Source organism: Apteryx rowi, unplaced genomic scaffold, assembly GCF_003343035.1.
Source record: "Apteryx rowi isolate R43461 unplaced genomic scaffold, aptRow1 scaffold_25, whole genome shotgun sequence".
NCBI classification, from domain to species: Eukaryota; Metazoa; Chordata; class Aves; order Apterygiformes; family Apterygidae; genus Apteryx; species Apteryx rowi.
In genome coordinates, this window is record NW_020448863.1 from 2008872 (window position 1) to 2029311 (window position 20440).

A 20440-nucleotide genomic window follows, 5' to 3' on the forward strand; every position below is an offset into this window, starting at 1 on the left:
GCCTTGACAAAGTCTATTAACAATGCAAATATTTATGTAGTGATAGTTAACTAACTTAGCTGGGTTTTACCGAGTGTTCAAGGAAGGAAAACTGAACCAAAAACTATCAAGGAAACAAAAAACAATCGGGAAGTCTCCTTCCTGAAGAGAGGACCAAACAGTTGCTGCTAGACCCAACCGGTTTTGTAGGTGAAGCCCTCTTCTCCTACAAACATTTTGACTCCCCACGGCCCCTGAGGGGGAAGAGAGTTGCTGGGGGTAGCTGTGGCCAACGCTGCAGGTGAACGGGGCCCTAGCACGTGAGAAAGTAAAAGGCAAATTTAGTATAAGAGAAACAAAGACGAGTTGGGTTTGGGGGTGTTTCTGCCCGAGGTGGGGGAGGTGCAACGGCCCCTGCCCGACGCCGGCGCCTGGCTGCACTCTCGCCCCCGGCCGCGAACAACACGCGGCGGCGCCCGCCGCCAGCGGAAGAATTTTGGGCTCTGCCGCCCGCCGTAGGCGGAGCGCCACGGCCCTGGGCGCTGGCCGGCGCGCCCCAGCGAGGACGCGGAAGTGCCGGCGGCGGGTGGAAATCGCACCGCGGCGGCGGGGCGCGGCTCTTTCCTTCGTCGCTCGCGTGCTCGGGAGAGGCGGAGAAATGGCGGCTGCCGCCGCGCGGAGCCAGTTCGTGGTGGTGGGCGGAGGGATCGCGGGAGTTACCTGCGCCCAGAAGGTAAAGGCCGCGGCCCCTCCGCCCGACCCCGGCTTGGCGCATGCGCGCGCCCCCAACCGCCTGCCCGCGTGTGCACGCGGCTGCCGGTGGTTCCCCCCTCCCCGGCGTCGCGCGTGGGCGCGAGGCGCTGCGGGGTGGGGTGGGGGACTGCGGCCGCCTCCCTGAGGGGGCGGTTGCGCCGTGGGGGGCGGGTTCCAGCGCCAACCGCCGACCGGGGCTCGCGGCTCCAGTAGCGGGCGGTGCTGTGGGGCCGGGGCCTGCCGGGGCTGCACGGTTTAAGTGACGTGATTATGTTAAGTCACGTATTTATGTTAACTCGCAAAGCATAAATGCTTTTAGAGCGAATGTGTGAACCTCCGTAGAAACAGCTCCTTGGGTCCATATAGTAGTCGTATAAATAATTTTTCTGCTAACCCCCACCCAATATCTTATATTGTCCTTTAAAAAAAAAAGTTTTATGAATAGCGAACAAAGCCAGCCCCGTGGAAGCAGTATTGTAATATAGCAATATTCTGCTGGCTGGGAATATGACTGCTTTGTAAAAATGGGCTAAGTCTTTGTAACTCGAGAAAGCTGGCATTCTGTATGCTAGCCTGGAGGTCAGAAACCTGAAGGAGCACTGCCCTCATTATTAGTGCCATCAAGGATTATACTACAATGGAAAGGAAGGTTGCTATGACGTGCTCTTTTTTTATACAGATATTGTGCTGTTTCATTGGATCCATGCTTAGGTCTGTACACCTGTGGAGATGGCCCAATTTATTCACCTTTCCATGAGCTCAAGCTCTAAAAATCAATTCAGGGGTTCATTTCTCAGTTTCGAGTTTCTCAGTTTTGAGTTTAAAGTAACAACGTGCATTGAAGCTTTGCTTTAACTGGAAGTGATTTTGAGCCTAAAATGGGGAATAAAATGATGTAGATATTGAACTGTAGTTTAGTAAAGAGTGTTTTATCTCTTAAACTACAAAGCAGGTATAAAGACTCTGTTTCAGATGTGTGTATTCTCTGGTGATGAAGTGATATTTCATCTACGTTTTCTTTTCTGACAATATCGTAGGCATGTTGTATAAACTAGATACAGACTAATTTACAAAAATCTGTTTATAATGCTGCCCTTCTATATAGAAAGTTTCTATTTTTCTGCCATTTATCAGCTTTTTGTTTTGATTTTATTCGTAGTTAATGTAATATGTGGGTTCTAATACTACACTCTTAAATATTATATTAATATGAGTAATCTTTTAAAAGTTGATTAAACTATTTGTGTAAGTAAAGCTATTGTGGCTCCTTAAGTGCTTGCAAGAATGAGATTTGCATCAAGATTTAATATTCTAGGAGACTTCATGTCTTCCTGGAAATAATTCAAAGTTGAGTTGTATCTGATTGCAGTGATCCCATTTCACAATGCAGTTATTTCCAAAAAGTATGTGTTTAAAAAATTCTTTAATTGCTTTAAAGGGACTGTTTATTGTTTCCTTGAAAAGGAGGGCTTTCTGCAGTGTTGGTGCCACAGAGTTACAGCTTCATCTTCTTTTGAAGCTCATAGAGACTGCCACTTGGAGAGTTGCTGCTGTAATTAACACATCCTTCCTCATACTCTTTGCTTCACCCTTATTTCTTTCATTGATATTTTTTCTTGGAAATCTCAAGTCAGATGCTTATGTGATGACAGAGACTTACTACCTTAGTACAGCAGGAAGCACAGAAAACAATGAGTTTGGTTTTCTGGCATGTGTTTTAATTCATCAAGTCCATTAAGAATGGCACTGAGTGTTCTGGTGTGGTTTCTGTGATGTACATCCATAGCTGGGGGCATGCGTTAAATAAAAAAGGAAGATTAAGCACAATTTTCTCAGTTATGGTTTTGAGCAAGTAAAATTCTCTGGAGTGTAGCAGTGGCAATAAACAACTTGTTCATTATATTGCATTTTGGGGATACTCTTCCATGATGACTTGCAGTCCAGACTTCTCAGGCTGCTGAGAACAATCATTGCCTTAGGTCCGTCTTAAAAAAAATCATTTAGGGTTAGTTACATTTTGAATACATTTTAAAATATTTGTCAGAAGGTCTTAAACGCTGAATTTTACTGAAAAGTTTGAGTTAAATTTATTTTCTATGTCAGGAAATCATTTCATTCATCCTATTCTGTCTGGCAGATTTCTAATTTTAGTATTTTAAAACCTACAAAAGAAATGCAACAACCTCAATAATACTGAATAAAAATTGTAAACAACCATTAAATCTCAGTAAGAAGTGAAAGGAAAGAATCTGAGCATATGTAATTGATGTACACTGCAACCCAAAATTTTAAGACTTTTTTGATGCACTTTGTATCTGATGATTATTACACAATCACATGCTCTCCATGGCATTCTGTAGTTTTTCTGAGGCTTGTTTATTAGCTACAGCTGCAACCAGCTACAGCCATACAGTGTGCTAATTTGTTGCATAAAGAGTCAAACGTTCTTCCATTTTTTCTGTCAATATAAAGCATACAGCTACAAAATGCATGAAATACTTGTTTTAGTGGTTCATGCTATAAAGAATAGATTACATGAAGTTTTAACACAGCCTGGTGAAATTCTTTTGTGTTTTGTGCCTAAGGTATGACCATGTGAATTTCTCTTTAACCAGAAGCAAAGTTTCAACACTTTCGCCTTCAGATTAATATGTCAGATTCCTCCTGTCTGAGGTACAGGAATAAATGCTAGTCCCTTTATAACTCAGTCACTCATGTTCAACTTAAGATGTGCTTCTTGGTGGCTTATACAACTGTTCTGGTCATCTGTAGAGTACTGGTGGCAAGGAACCCTGGGTTTTGTTTTCATCTCAGTGATGAGTGGTTTGTACTTGATAGAGTTCTTCTATGTGCTGTGACAGAGTAATCAGTGTTTAAGATTGGAATTTTTCATCTTGGCTTGGGGCCTATAAGAATTTTGTAATGCCTAATAGTACCCTGAAGATGATAATTGTACTAAATTGCATTTAAAATGGCCAATATGAATCAGTATTTCTGTTGTCAAAATGAAATCTGAACAATTTGCTGCTACTACCCAATAAAATTTCCATGTCATTCCCCGTCTCATCCCTCTTTATATTTGGAATGGTATTTACCCACTAGGATTCTACAAGGGTAGAGTAATGTAGTAACACATATTATTTCTTTTCAGTTATATTGTCTTAAAGTCAAATTCTGCTGATGACTGTATTCACACATCATGATCTCTTTTTTTACAAGTTGGCTGTGGAATTTCCAGCAGAGGACATTTTTTTAATGACAGCATCTCCAGTTATAAAAGCTATAACAAATTTCAAACAGGTAAGAGACTTAATTTTTGTTATGGTAATGTATCTCCAAAAGTTAGTGCATTTTGACTGTACAGATAATTTAGAGCTTAATCCTGAAAATACTTATAATTGTGAAATTGTTTTCACATCAGTGGGACTACACTGGTAAGCGTTAGTAGGACTGATGAGTTATTCTATAGTGATTCATTAACCATTAGTAAATAATCAGTGAATGTATTCACAATAGTAATGACTGAGCAAGCAATATTAGTGAATTCACAGTATTAATGTATTAGTACACTCGGTACTTATATAGTTGAAGTACGTTCTAAGTTTCTGTAGAAGCTTTATTTCACTGCTTTGCTAATGGGAGTGTTCCATTTCAAGCACTGAAATGGAGTCTTTGGAATAAATTATTTAGGAAACCCAGTTCTGTTAGTGGCTCGCAGATCCTCAATGTTTCATACAGTAGCAGGTTTTAATTTCAAGCAGAATGAGACCTCAAGTAAGTAACCAAAAAGGAATAGCTTTCTGTGAAATTCCCTTCAACTTTTATCTCACTGTCTGGTAGCTGGTGATTCATTCTTTCCTGCTGAATAAAAAATCCACAGTTGATTTCAGATTCCTGGCTAGAGGCTCATAAGGCTAGAATCACAGCGATACGCAGATCTTGCAAAACACGGTTCTTTTATGCTGTCACCTGGGGGAACTTTAAACTCTATTGTAGGGCATGGGAAAAGTTGGAGACTGGATTGCACGGCAGACCAGCAGGAAATTAGCTTTTATCTCTCAGACAAAGTTAGACACCTAGAGCTGGGCTTCCACCTGGAATTTACATTCATGACGCTTTTTCTGAAACATGGTACCTAACACAGGTGAGGTGTATCTCATGCAAAGTAAAGGTTATCTGCAGCTTATCTTATAGCCTGGTATGGATGCCATTCTTCCTGGTGTATGAATTTCTGGATTCAAATCACTGCAGGGGGGAAATAAGGTACAGAGAGACTTGAACAACAGCTGTGTATCTAGTGACTGTAACTGGCTGTCAGCACCTCTTTTCACACTGTATTTTTTTTCTGGGGCTGGGGATGCTTAGAACATAGCTGAGAGACTGAGAGCTGTATGTGAGACTGGTAGAGTAACACCCATCTCAAGAATTTCCTGTGAAGTTGAGAGGTGACAGTAGGGCCCTGGGTGTCCAGGACAGATATTTATGCATTCCAGAGATCTCATCACCAAAAGTTTTGACATCTGAGCATTAGGGAATAGGTAAGCAGGATATTATGAGTGCAGCAGCATCTAAGTTTTGGATACAAGCGTCTTAATTTCTCTGTGAATTGCAAGCATGGTTTGGCTTATGATTCCTAGCTGTGTTCCAGACCGGATATCCTGTAAAATAGAAGGCCCAGAAGTTCACATGCAGCTGCTCCCTTCTGGAAGAAATCCAAAATGAACATAACTGCTTGGATATTTTCTGAGTTTTGGTTTTCTTATTTTTCATCAGTCCCTGAAATATCAGACACTATCTACAGATGAGTAAAAGGTTAGAGATGATCTGGAACTTGTTTTGCCTAAATGCTGTCTGATACGTCTTGCTTAAAAGCTGAATGATATTAAGCACTTTCCTGACATAAGAACTACCTACCTGCAACATGATCATTAGGAGTTTTTTCAAGAAAATGTCACAAGGGTTTTTTTTTGCATAAGAAAAAAAACCATTCTAGGCAAAAGTACTCTGTAGGTGTCCAGGCTATCTGACCAAGATTTCCTCCAAAAGATCTAGGAGAGGAAGATACTTGCATGGAAGAACATCAGTACAAATAGCGTTATTTTTGTTTAAGTTTTAATCAACAGAAAAACAGGGTTTTAGAACTGTATCAGGTAAATTAAAAAGCAGTGCTGCCAAATCTGCATCTAATAATATAATCTGTATATGGAAAAAAACATAATAGCAGTTAGTGCATCTATCAGCGTAAATATAGCATTCTGCATTTTTGCTTCATTTCTAGATTTAGGATTAAAATTCTCTGTACTTCTTTGAACCTTTGCTAGGAATATGAATGAAAAGATTATGCATATAAAAAGGTACTTTCAGCAGTAACATGGTAGCTTGTTTTGACAATATGGGCTTTATGTTTTGAGTTTTGTGCTGGAAATAAACATAACACATTTTGTTACAAACCTTAGAAAAGGAGATGGATAAATTATTCATATTTTTAAATTTGTTTCTTTTTCCTGCAGGTCTCTAAAACACTTGAAGAATTTGACATAGAAGAACAGCCAAGTTCTCTACTAGAAAAGCAGTATCCCAATATTAAAGTTATACAGTCTGAAGTAAAACGGTTGAAAAGTGAGGAGCATGTAAGCTAAAGTTTTCTCTTTTTTATTTCTATGTGGGTTCTTCAAATTATATAAGAAAAAAAAATTAAGGAACAAATGCATGTTTTGGGCATAAAGTTCTGTTCAGTAACATTCTTGTTATTTAAGTGTAAGTTATCAGAAATTACAAGAAAATGATACTTCCTAACTTTTTTTCAGGTATCACTTCTACTGTTATTCCAGTAGAACTGTATGCAGGGGACATAATTATAGATCATAAATTATTAATTAGTTAAGAAACCATATTTCTTAGATTTAAGTCTTTGCCACCTTAGACCTATTGTGTTGTATACCTGATTGGAATAGCAGGGAAACTGGCCAACAATATTGTATGTCGATGTAGGTGTCAGAAAACTTCTGAAATCATTAATTGGAGATCTCTGTGATTCCTGAATTATTGCTAGTTGCTGCAGAGGCCAAAATATTAGCAACTTTATGATATACAAGAAGAAATTCTTGAAAGAACCAATATTTCCACCTTTTTTCCCTTCTTTTTAACGGAAAAAATATTGCAAGTATGAGCCGTGTACAGCAAGTACAGATCCCATTTAGTGTCCAAGTCAACTTGACATGTTATTTTCCACTTCAGTATTTTTTGTGAACTCATGTTCAGATCCAGATCTGTTTTTGCTCATTTTGAATCATAGAGCTATGATTCCAGTTAGATTATAATTCTGCTAATATTCTGAATCTAGTGATGATCTTCTGGTTTCATTATTATCATGTTTTTTAGTTAGCATATGTCTCTATGTGCACCAATATTTCATGTTTATAGATTTGAAGGACCTTTTGCCTCTGTTATCACAAAACTTTTAAAATTCTCTTTGTGCAGAACCACTGCAAATTATTTACCTTCTGGTTTGAAAAACAATGTGAAAGCTCATAAAATGTTACATTTTAAATACTGCTTATTGCAGAATGGTGTAGCTTTTGTAGCACTTATACCCTTTTTCATTATCAAAAAACAATTTGCACTGTCTCTTTAAATTGTGTTTGTCTAGCCAATGCCTAATTAAGATACAAGTCCCACAAGTCTTTAATTATTTAAATAAGTTTTAAATGAGATTCTTAATTGCTAATATTTAGTAGTGCATAGGTCTACATCTACTACTGTTCTGGTTTTTTGGTAAACCGGTAGGTACAACTTGTTTTTGAATTCAGACGTTCTAGAGCAACTCTTTGACCTCTGGGATAACCCATCAGTGTTCTGTACAAACAAGAAAAACAGTCTACATGTAAATGTATCCATCTTCTGAACACAAAAAGCAAAAGTTGTCCCTGAGATAAAATAGCACTTGGACTAACAACATTGCATGTAGCTGTTATGTCATATAAGTTTGGCAGGGGAGAACTGTCACACAGAAAACTGAGCTTTCTTTCAACACAGAAACTGAGTGCAGGGTGCCACCAAGAGGAAAACTTTGTATTTTATCTATGTTTGAGTGCACCAGGTACACTTTCTATTTTACTGGTCATATTGTATGTTTAGACTCAGAAGTCTATGGTGAGTGTAATACAAATAAAATAATACATCATTAATGAGAGAATGAAGGCTTGCTGTTTTTTTGAGAAGCCAGATACAGCTTTTAATATCTGCAAAATACTGTAATGATAAATATAAAGCTGAAGTTTTCTTAGATGTCTTCAATTCTTCTTTCTTTCCTCTCAATTTTTAACAGAAAATTTTCACTGAAGATGGGAAGGAGTATATATATGAAAAACTTTGCCTGTGTGCTGGAGCAAAACCCAAACTAATTTTTGAAGGAAACCCATATGTACTAGGAATCCGGGATACTGACAGTGCAGAGGTAAATGCGTTCTGGACTTATACATCTGTAATAGATTCTTGCTTCTGGTGTAAAATACTAAATATGGTTATTGAGTGAAAAGGAGAAACATCAGATGGTGTTTGTTATTTTATATCCTTAAACAGGAACAGTTTCAGCAGCAGAGAAATAGCCTTAAAATAGCATTAAATAAATGAATTAGTCACTAAACTTAATAAGTTTATAGATGGCTCAAAGACAGTGTTCCTAACATGAGAAACCAGGATACATAATGTTATTTTGCCCTGCAGACAGAAGCCAATCTGAAAATATATGCAGTAGGCACCAGTAGAAGCTTTTCTGAGAAGGAATATCTAGTACACTGGAAGAGGGGCTACTTCTCACAGTGAAGGGCTACTGAAGGACTTTTTTCTTTTTTTTCTTTCTGATTCTGCTGTAGCCTCTCATTGTACATAAAAGAGCTACAATTGTAATCAAGGATATGGAAAAGTTTACACGTGAGCAATGACTAAATAGACTGACTTCGATTTGGAAATAGCAAGTGAGGTCTCACTGCTGTAGGTCTTTAGAATTACAAGTGACATGGTGAAAGTGAAAAGAAAAACACTGTTCACTGCTTCTGCATAACATAAGAACTGCAGTTCATCAAATGAAGTTATTAAATGGCATGTTGAGAATAAAAAAGGAGGCACTTCTTCAAGCAAACTGTAGTGAAATTATGAAAGTACTCCTATAGTTTGTTTTCAATGTCAAAACTTTACCTGAGTTAAAAAAAAAAAAAAAAAAAAAACTCACAGCATTCAATAAATTTCTTCCATGAACTGAGGTGAAAGATGTCACATGAATCGCAGGTTTCTGGAACCTGTGAGATCATTCCATGAAATGGTTGTTGTATGCTTGTCTTCTTCTGACAGCCTTCCCTATGGATCTGCTGTTGGCTGCTGTGGGAAGCAGTACACTGGGATAGATGGATATATGGCCTGACGCAGTAGGGCTGTTCATATCATACTAGGTGTCTAATTCATTTGTTCCTTTGAGGCTGCAAATACTTTTTTCTATTTTTTTATGACAATCAGTCACCTTCACTAGTCTCCTCTGACACAAGTTTAGTTCAGCATCCTTCTCTGAATAGATTAAAGGACCTCAGTTTTCAGGGTCTTCCACCGTTTAGTTTCCCTCCTGGTATGAAGAACATAAGTATTCAGGTAAACTGGAAGCGCTGATGACCAGATTTTCATATAATTTCAGTAGTCCATCTGATGGTCATGATTCTTGATTAGTTTGAAAGAAAATATGTGAAGTGGTTCTAGTATAATCCAGAAAAAAAAACACTCTCTAGGCTGGATTTCTTACTTCTCTCACCATTAAGACATAATTTGTACACTTGTTTCTTTTTAAAAGTTTTACAGGCAAATCAGATCTCAGGTTTGCTACAACCTAATTTTTAAATGGCTGAAAAAAACTTCCATTTCTTTGCACTTGTAATATTTGTACAAGTTACTGTGAAGTTACACAGTTATGATAAAATTGGATTAAAAGATGGCACAGCGCTAATACTCTCTAGGACAGAGGAAAGGCTCCTGGATTCTGTTACAGGCTGTGCTGATTTGGCTTAATTGTAACTATTTAACTGCTCCTGGCTCAGTTTGAGACTTACATGGCTGTGAAAATACCTTCATCCTTTTATATGACAGAACTTCACAGATTTTATGAGCTTCTTTAACAGATTTTTAACATAAATAAATGTATATTGGTAGTCTGAGCAAATGAAAGTAAAAAGACTTGAGAGAGGAAGAAAATACTGAAAAGGATATATTTGATCAGTGTGAGGGAAACATATGATCTAAGCTGTAGTTTACTTTTTTGTTATTAATACAGGCTTTTCAGAAGAATTTGGCTCAAGCTGAGAGAATAGTAGTAATAGGAAACGGTGGCATTGCACTTGAATTAGTGTAAGTAAACTATTTAAGTTATAAAGAAGTGTATGCAAATAAAATCTTTAACAATTAGACATTAAATTTAGCGTGCATGAGTTTGGGGAAAAGAAGGTCAGCTTCCTATAAAATTGTAATTCTTAAGGTATTTAGTAGCAAAATTGGTGGAAAATTATTGATTTTTCATGACATAGTGGAACTTCCTGTCACAGAAAATTYGGCAAGCTTCAAAAGAATCTTTGACGTATAGACATCAAGAATATACAGACTTGTTCTGATTTGTAACCAACAAAGATTGCTATTAAGGGTAATAAGTAATAAAACTTGTCTGACTTTTAGAAACAAAAGATGTAAAGGTAATAAGCAGTTTATCTTGCATCAACCTAATTTAGGTTGATAGAATTCTGAAGGGTCTGATATGACCTTTGTCATAGGTAGGACTTGGAGCCATATGGTCCTATAGTCCTGAAACATTGGAGAAACATCTGTATTATATGATTATGTAGTCTTGTTTTGCACTACAGGAGTCATTTTTTCACTTGGGGGCTTACTAAATCATCCTCTGCAGACGATGTCTCTGTAATTTCATGTTTCAGGTAATAAACCTGACAGTTGTTCTTCAATCTGTTTTCTTCAGATAGATAGAGTATCCAAATGTCTGTCCTTAGCAGTGGGCAGTTTGGTAAAAATTACACACCTTCGCAGTGTGTGTGTGTGTGTGTGTTTGGTGGTGATGGGAGCAGGAAATATTAAGTCTCATTATCAAAAACTTGATCTGCCTTCCTCCTCCTTTCTTTCCCCCCAGTCCCACAGTTGAGGCTATACTGGTGAGAAAGTGTAAGAACTGCCAATTTGCAGAGGCTTTTTGACAGTTGCTTATGTGAATATTTAGGAGCTTTAGTGGGTGTGAAGTTTATCTGGGATACATTGTTTCTAGCTTCTGGAATGACACCTTGCACACTTTTAATTGTGTTGCTCAGAGTCGTGGACCCTTTATTTGACAATCTGTTGTTTTATCCATTGTTTAAATGTCCATTAAGGTATGAAATTGAAGGCTGTGAAGTAATCTGGGCTATCAAAGACAAAGCCATTGGGAATACTTTTTTTGATGCAGGAGCAGCTGAATTCCTCATTCCAAAGCTAACTGCTGAAAAACAGGAGACTGCAATAGCATGTAAAAGAACCAAGTATACAATGGAAGGTATGGTGTTTCAGTCTTCTAACACTGTAGCAGCAACATTTAATGTTAAAAAGAATCCTGAGATTGGTTAAATTAACAGGCTTTAGATAAGTTTTACAGTTATCAGTTGCATTTCCTTTTAAAAAAAAGGAAATACAAAAACCTCTTCAATATCCATGTATATACATGAGACCGTATAATATGGTTATCTAAAGATTGCAAATGTACTTAATTTTATATCTGTGACAAATTTGAATTTGACTTCCTGTATTCAATCTGCTGAAGTATCCATTATATTTTCTGTTAGATTTTAATATGTGTTTCTGAGTTATGTCAGCATTATGGAGGAGGGAGCTCTCCTATAATGAACTATTGGAAAACCAGATGAAACCTTACAGAATGTTATTACAAATGCAATTAAACTCTATTCTTAGTAACAACAGTTAACTAGAATTGCATGAACAAACATGCAAATACATATATATGTGTGCGTTTGTGTGTATATATATATATAAATATATATAAAAATATATATAATATATATATACAGATATATATGTGTGTAACCAAAACAATTAACAAAGAGAAGAGTACTGTTGAGACTGGAAGGATAGATCATAAAAGGTTCAGCCTGAAGGTCACAGTACTTTTCAAATGTGTTATATATTAGAATTTGAATTTGCACTTTCATGCGGTGGAGGGCATATAGTGCATGTTTGCTAGCAGATGAGCATCAGTTTTAATATTAGCATTGATATTAAGCAACAAAGTCTACAGTGGGCCTTCAGAACCTTGGTGACGCAGAATCTCCTGGGGGTTTGGCTGTTAAGGGTCCATGCAGGCACTTAACAGTGCTCAGAACCCGTAATTCCTTTCTTCAGCAGTAATATCATTGATTACATGTAAATAAGGATTTCCTTGACCCAAACTCCTGTAATACCCCTGACATGGTTGTTTCAGAGGTAAGTGAAGTATGAAAGGGATAAAGTTGAAAGGTATTGTTAAAAATACTAATTTGAAGTCTGACGTGAGAAATAATAGTGTCTGGGACTTCAGCTTACCTTGGTGGTTATGTGGTTTTGTCCTCCCTTCTGGCAACCAGATCATACTTCTCTTAATTCAGAATCCTTGTTCTGAATTCTGCAGGCAGTGAAGTATATATGCTAAATCTGATATTCTCTGTCTCTTTTGCTTCAGGAAGAGAGAAAAAAGAAAGACCCATAGCAGAATCTGACAAACTGGGCAGTGCCTTAGGCCCTGATTGGCATGAGGGCTTACATCTTAAAGGCACTAAAGAGGTATGGCCATAATCTTCTTGCTCGCACTTGTTTGTGTTGCTTGAGGTACATAAGGATTACAGAAAGTGAAATGCCACATTGAGGATTTTTAGAAAAGGAAAAATAAAATGTGCTTGAACTGATTCTCCTATTTTATTAGAATTACACTGGAAAATAAATTAACATGCATGCAATTCTTTTCTGCTGTTTTCTGCAATTATTTTGCCTCTCAAAGAAGGTGGCAAATCAGATCCACTGGCATGGTCTCAGGCTGAAACATATAAATGTTGGTTTGTGCATTTCTGTAGGACTTGTTGCTATCCTAGCTTTAACCAGAAGCAGTGGTACTTGTAATCTTTTAATTTCAGCTGCCTTCAGCTGCATTTTAATATGTGAAATACAGGACTGTAAAATTCATATGGAGAACGTTAGTCGCCTGTCACAACAGATAATGAAATGCAAAATAAATAGTGGACACAGACATTGTGAGGATTTTTTATGTTTAAAATTAAATAAAAATCCTCATATTTTAGTTTTTTATCACATTTTCATTTATCAATTTCTTAGGTGTTCAGTGTTTGCATCTGTTAAATGTATTTAAATAAAAAAGCCTGTCAAAGATGAGTAGTCATAGCTCTCTACAGAAATTGCAATACCAACTAAAGGATATTTAAGATGTTCAGCAGACTAATGGGTGGTGTTATAGCTGGTACAGGCTGTGGAAATTTGTTTGTCTGACAGAAACCAAAGAATTAGAGCTGTTCGCGGTCTGAATCCACAAAATAATTTAGAGAAACTGACACCTTTCCAACATCTGTCTTGAGCTCAGAATAGGAGTAAGTGGTTGAAACATGGGCTGATGGAACAAGATATCTTTTTCTTTTTACAGCATTTAAAATATAAATTAATATTAGTATAAATTAATATAATGTTATCAGAATTTAATTCATGATAAAAAAATTAAGGATTTGAAGCCCTGAAAGACAAAAAGTTGAGTTTAGCTTTTTCTGTTCTGACAAGTTCTGTATTCTCTTCCTGTGCCGAAATGAAAGAGTGGAAAATCAGCTAATGTGTCATGCTTTGAGGGGTCCAGTTTACTAACGCTTCAATTTAGTAAAAAGTGTATTTGCTATTAAAATATTGTTAATGCTGATCATTATTTTTACAATTTTCTCAATCTTTCTTTAGTTTTCTCATAAAGTGCATATTGAAATACTATGTGAAGTAAAGAAAATACTCCTACAGCAAGAATTTATACAACTGCAACGGACTTCTCTGACTTTTCCTAAGAAAGAGAAAAATGTAGAACCAGATGAGGGTAAGTGTGGCAAAAAAAAAATTTAATGCTGATTTAAAATTCAGGTTGAAAATAAAGCACAGCTGAAGAATGTTTATTGTTTTAAACCAAATACAGAGTTGGAAAACAAATCCTTTGTTTCTATAAATTAAATGGAGCTATAACAATTTGCAGTGGTTGAGGGTTTGATTTATGCGCTCCAATTAAATTACAAAATGCTTTTGGTCAGACTTTCTCCACAGTCATCTAGATACTGTATACAGAATATGCCCTTTTTGTGGCAGTCTAACAAAATCATATATTAATAGTGGAGTTAAAACAGAACCAAAAAAATCACCATTTACTGTCAAAACTCTGAAATCATCTCTCAAAGAATATGGTAGAAAATATTTAATCAGTAATCCTGTCTTTAAAGTTCACTGAATTGAGATATAATATTTAAAATATTAGTTTAATAGCCAGTTAAATACCAGTATAAGTATCTAGTAAGTTAAGTGTCTGGCATTCTCTTTGCTTTTGAGGCATTTCCTGTGCATCAGTAAATCTATATATGAAAGAATAATTGGCAATTGCATGATACTTCAGAGTTTTTATGAGAGTTAGCCACAGAACACCGTGTGGGTTTGGTGCAGCGGCAAGACATAATACTTCCCTCTTGCAAATGAGAGATTTGATTCAGGAAAATTCCAGAGAAAACTAACAGTACAACTGGGAGCTAAGCTCTCAAATCTCATTTTCTAGACCTAAACTAAGTAAGAAATGTTATAGGCAATCTGAAATTTTTTCCTACCTAATCAACTAGATACCCCAAAAGATTGCGTTTTCTCATTTTTATTTATTTTACAACTTATAATGAGACATAATTTATAAAAATAACTTCCGTTGGTTACATTCTCAGGGCAGAATTTTCCCCTTTTACAGTTCTATGGCCTATATATGTGGAATTAACTAACGGAAAAATTTATGGATGTAATTTCATTGTCAGTGCAACTGGAGTTGTGCCAAACGTTAAACCATTTCTTGATGGTAATAACGTAAGTATACTGATTTATTTTGAAGTTTAAGCTTTTTTTTTTTTTTTTTTAAGTGCAGAAAATAAGGGCTGACAGCTGGTTTATGCTTCTGAAGTAAATTGTTGAAAGCCAAAGGTTTTAATGTTGTACAGCATTTCAAAATAAGATAGGTATTTGATGTTGAAAATATCTAACATGATAAAAATGAATTTCATTTGTGTGTTTAGCTTATTATATTGGTATTCATAACAAAACATACTGTTAAGAGCAAGCCTATACAAAGAGAGAGAAACATCTGTATAATTGATGGATACAACAGAAATTTAGAATCATTTTTGTGTTAATTCTGCACCATACTCCTATATTATAAATGTTATGATCTTCTCTTGGGAAGTAAGCGTGTATTTCCGATGTTTTTCATCTAGGAAACTGAGGTTTAAAGGTGCTCGTATTCATTGAGGGTAGTCACACTGAATCTGAATCTGAACATGGATAATGATTACAGAGTTCGTAGCTGCCATGTGAATTTTCTGACCTTGAGATCATTGTATCTCCATGTTAGGATTTTTTTTCTTTTTTTTTTTTTTCTGATAATGAAGTAGAAAGCTACCCTCTGAATAAACCAGAAGAAAATCAGGAAAACATACTTAATGTTGAGCCATGAAATATTTCAAGGCATGTTTTAGAGAGTTAGCTTAGGAATTGGGTGTTTGCAGTAGTATTTCCCGGCCTTGACAAAAATACAAAATGAATTCTAAATTACTAGGTGTGCCTGTTACATACTTGGTGTGATCTGAAACTAGGCAAACTGTTACATCCCTGTCAGGTATCCAGAGTAATAATTTTAAAAAAACATGCCCTAATGGTTTGTGTCCTACCATGGAGCTTGTGCCACTCAAGATGATCTCACCTTAAATGTTTATTCAATATGTGATGCTATTCTAAGCTTTTTTTGATACATGGAGTTCTGGGTTAGTTATTTTAAAAGATATGTGAAGGTCACTTATAAAATGCAACATTGATTGTTTTTTAAACTTTGTATTTACATAAACACTATTCAAACACAAAGAGTATACATTAATAGTGCTCTAAAAGGAGCTGAAGTTTAAATCTTCCCTGAAAACTACAGTACTGATTTGCATTTGCTTATTAACAAATTATTCTCTGCTTGTTGCTTGCTTTGTGTGGAGTATAACTTAATATATAAAATGCTAAACAAGGGGGTGTTTGCTAGTAATTGAAGGAGGGAAAGGGGAGAAGAGAAGGAAAATGGTTGTCTGCTGCTAATCAAAACAAAGGAAAAGGGAAAGAAAATACAGACAAATTATGTGATGCCAGTGTGGTATCAGGCTTGAACAAGTCAAAGGCTTTTAAAGAATTAAGAAGATGATTTGAACAGGATAGTGAAATGTATACAGAACCAAATAGCTTATGGGTGAAGATTGTGTGATTGTACTTCTACAGGTATGAAAAGAGGCATGTTGCAGGATTAATATTTGGATTTAAGTTTTGATTAGGTGAGCGAAAAGACAGACTAAATAGGTAGTATCAGTAACAGGCTGTCAGTGTACCATTCAATTCATTCAGACTAGCATTGTAGAAGACATGAGTTGAGCCCATTATATCTAGATAATAAAAGCTGCTGTAAGTGAATTTAGTAAATTGGATTACTGCTAGAGTTAATGTATACTTGAACAAAGTAAAAGAATGAAAAATGATGAGAAAAGAACACACAGATTGCTAGGAAATACTGTGTTTCTAGGCTAATTTTATTTCTGTCTATTTGAAGGATTCTAGGTTTGAATGGTAAGATTCCAAAATAAATCCTGGGGTTTACTGCATTATAATATGAAGTAGTAATACTTTATAAGTTAAAGGTATTTGAAGAATAGGTAGACAGTAAACAAAATTACTTCATTATGGCTCTCTTGGGGGAATCTGTTTTCTTCCCTTAAAAATGAAGGGGTCTTTTCTTGAGATCAGGATGTTTATATAATATGTTTTCCTATGATTATCAATCTTCTGTAGTTGAGTCAGATTAGATGGGAGAATGAACAGTCATAAATTTTCTGCAATGAATGACCTTTTTCTGACCTTTTCTATGTTGCTAGAGGGCAGCCAGAAATGTCTTGCTGGGTTTGGTTAGTATTTATTCATGTAATTTTAAATCTTCAAATGTTTTGATTAAGTGGATGAGTGGATTTGCTGAAACATTGTAGAGAAGTCTGCCATAAGAAGTAACTAATGAGATGGCCACTTAACATGGACTAAGTTGAATTACTCAGTTAAAATGATTATTTTTCTTCAGTGCTGATCACTGCAAATACTTAGTTTTCTCTAGGTGAAGATGGAGGACTTAAAGTGGATAAACACATGCACACATCCATACCAGATATATATGCAGCTGGGGATATCTGCTCAGCATCGTGGGAACCTAGTCCASTGTGGCATCAGGTAAATCAAATCATAAGAGTGTGCTCTCAGCAGCAATCTAATCTTCAAAGTAAATTGCACACTGCAGACTTTAGACATGTGAAAACAAAGTTTAGTTGAACTGAAAACCATCCATGTGGTTGAAAGCCAAGCTGATTAATTAGCCTGAGTATAGTGAAAGTACTTAGTATGCATTGATGAGAACAATGAGTATCGGTCATTGCACAGTAACACATATCTGTGTACCTTGGTTTTTTAGATGAGGCTCTGGACTCAAGCTAGACAGATGGGATGGTATGCAGCAAAATGCATGGCAGCAGATACTTTAGGGGAATCTATTGATCTGGATTTCAGCTTTGAACTGTTTGCTCATGTGACAAAATTTTTCAATTACAAGGTAAGGTAATTACATTCTAACAGCTTAAAACCACTGAACAACACACATTGTTTATATTCATTCACATGCTAATACTGAGCATATGCTTTAATATTGACAAAACAGTGTTCTCCACATAATAATTAATCTTAGTTCAGATTTTCTCCATTCATATTGACTTTGAATGCTGAAATTGAAGAGGGCAAAGATCTTTACAGATACATTATAAACTTTAATTGGTGAATGCCAGCTGATCTGCTTTGCATCTCAGCACACATTCAATTCCTTTTCTTTAAGAGGCTGTTCGTGGATAAATTCAGTACAGTTCAGCATGGTATTTGGTTCTATCTTTTTTAATCTGTGTCATGTTTCAAGGTGGATATTTTTTAAATACATTGTGGCTATGAAAGCCAATGACAATTGTGTGTGTATGTATGTATATACATTTATATACACATAAATATATATACACACACATTTATTTTTATGTGTGTGTGTATACATATATATGAATATATATGTATTTTTTTCATGGGGGCAAATATCTCTCTGCTTACATCAGTCTTCTCAAGCTTACAACTGTTGTCAGCAAAAAGATTAAAAGCCACTGTAATGTTCTTATGAGTGCTTTTTCTTTTTCTATCTGTTAGGTGGTGGTTTTGGGAAAATACAATGCTCAAGGCTTGGGTTTAGACCATGAGCTACTGCTGAGATGTACCAAGGGACAAGAGTATGTTAAAGTGGTGATGCAGAATGGAAGAATGATGGGAGCTGTACTGATTGGTGAAACAGACTTGGAAGAAACCTTTGAAAACTTAATTTTAAATCAGATGGATCTTTCAGCCTATGGGGAAGATCTCCTGAATCCAAATATTGATATAGAAGATTATTTTGATTGAACAGAATCCCTCTTCCATTTTGTATAAAGTTTTAACACTGAGTGATATGGTTTATAAAACAGTTCACTTGGGTTTAGCAGAAATCAGGGATAAATGCAATTCTTTATTAAGATTTTGTGTTGATATTGTCAAATACTGAAAGCCACATTAGATTAGAGAGATCAGTGTAGAAATTCAGCAACAAAAGCAAGTGGATTAGTGTGGGCAAAGAGTTTAGGTCTAGACTAGATGAGAACTTGGTAACAGGGTTATTATAATACTCTTAAAAACTAGACTTTGCTGTGCTGTTAAGACAGCACTGCATTCACCTTCACTGTTTAAAGAACACAATTAAAACCCTACATAATACATTATATCCAGTGCCTACCTCATAGCTCACTTCTTCCCAAAACCATGCATAATTCACCTGACATGATTCCCAGAGCCCAATTTCCTTATGACTTACTGCCTATGCATGTTGCTCAGTGCCTAAAACCACTTGTTCAGGTGAAGGTGTACAAGGCAGTTATGCAGTGCGTGCCATCCCACTAGCACCCCTCGACTGTTCAAATGCTGGGTACCTGCCACAGGCTTCAAAGTTTCTATTCCAGGTAATGGCACCATCTCTATCTACATGCCAGCTCGGGTCACCAGAGGGCATCTTTAGGGCATAGGCCACTCAGAGCCCTCACCACCTGCAGTGGGGTCTGCAAGTGTAAGGCAAGCTGGACCTTTTTTGATTTTTGAACTTACTTAATTTTTGAAAGAAAAGTGGTTTCAACTTGACAAAATACAGAACGTACAGAAACTTTGAACTGTGGAAGCCAGGAAGAAATGTCTTTCAGATGCTATTTGGGAGCAGCTTTTTACTTCTTGTCACTTCAACTCTTCTGGTAAACCTGCATTGGTATGCCATATGTGATCTTCAGTGGGGTCAGTATGCAGCTCCACTCCAGGGAAGAGTTAACACAACAGCACCAGCATTTGTCACCTGTAGCAATCTTTCAGTGTCAGGATCCCATGGAGTAGACTGATGTGTATCATCTCATTTGATAGATGGTATAGGATGCTATTTTGACTGCTGGAAAGCATAGCTACAAAAATATGTCCCCAGGCACAAAGTTTGTATGCAAGTTTTGCAATCATCTCAGGACAAATTGCTTTTGTGGTCTGTCCTCTGTTGTTTTTTACACTGCCATGCATATTGGTTCCAGGAAGGAATTTTTGCAGGTACTAAATTCAAATTTGACTTCAGGTAACCAGTGACAGAATATACTATTAAGTTACAAATTGGGGTTAAGGTTGTTTGTTTTAAATCATAACAAGCTCCCTGGAAGTATGTTTAGAGTTATGTAAGATGCACTTTAATAATGGTGATGCTATGTATGTACATGTGTGCATACAAGCTTGCTTAAATCAGATTCCTTTTTTTTCAGTTGCTAGCAATAACTTAGTGCCTAGTTTCTCACGGGAGGAAGCCTAACAGTTTAAGCTATTCCTGAATGTCTTCTCCATATGCTGTAGTGCCATCCATGGACATTAGGTTGTTTCATATTTGATATTACTGTTCTTAAATCTACAGTTGCTACTGGGGAATTATTTTTTACTTGGGATCAAACTGGGAATAGTTTATACTATCCTCAATACAAAATTGGAAGTACATTGTGGGACTTTCCCCAGAAAATCACTCTAGTCTAATTTTTTTAAGAGAGTGACTGTTTAATTAAATGAATAAATTCCACTTTGATCAAAGGTTTCAGTTGAATGATGGGTAAAATTCTAAGCTTTAGTCCTTCACAAGATTTCACCAGAAAAATAAAGATGTGTTTTTAATCTTTTGGTTTGTTTATATTTAAGTAAGTGTATATCTAAATGCTGGGGGGGG

At 36.4% G+C, this 20440-nt stretch overlaps 1 protein-coding gene across 3 annotated transcripts; it reads left to right on the forward strand.

Moving 5' to 3' along the window:
• The first annotated feature begins 531 nt into the window (after positions 1 to 531).
• On the forward strand, positions 532 to 20388 carry PYROXD1 (pyridine nucleotide-disulphide oxidoreductase domain 1). Of its 3 annotated transcripts, none has more exons than XM_026066818.1 (12): positions 532 to 712; positions 3952 to 4032; positions 6243 to 6362; positions 8060 to 8188; positions 10046 to 10119; positions 11142 to 11302; positions 12479 to 12579; positions 13747 to 13876; positions 14777 to 14889; positions 17200 to 17322; positions 17561 to 17698; positions 18328 to 20388. In XM_026066818.1, exons 1-12 carry the CDS (start codon positions 638 to 640, stop codon positions 18574 to 18576), a joined length of 1494 nt encoding a protein of 497 aa, XP_025922603.1. In that variant the 5' UTR covers positions 532 to 637; the 3' UTR covers positions 18577 to 20388. The 3 variants fall into 3 exon arrangements, with proteins under 3 accessions (XP_025922603.1, XP_025922606.1, XP_025922605.1); XM_026066820.1 differs by having other exon boundaries at positions 623 to 712; positions 3884 to 4032; XM_026066821.1 differs by lacking the exon at positions 14777 to 14889 and having other exon boundaries at positions 17210 to 17322.
• The last annotated feature ends 52 nt before the right edge of the window (positions 20389 to 20440 follow it).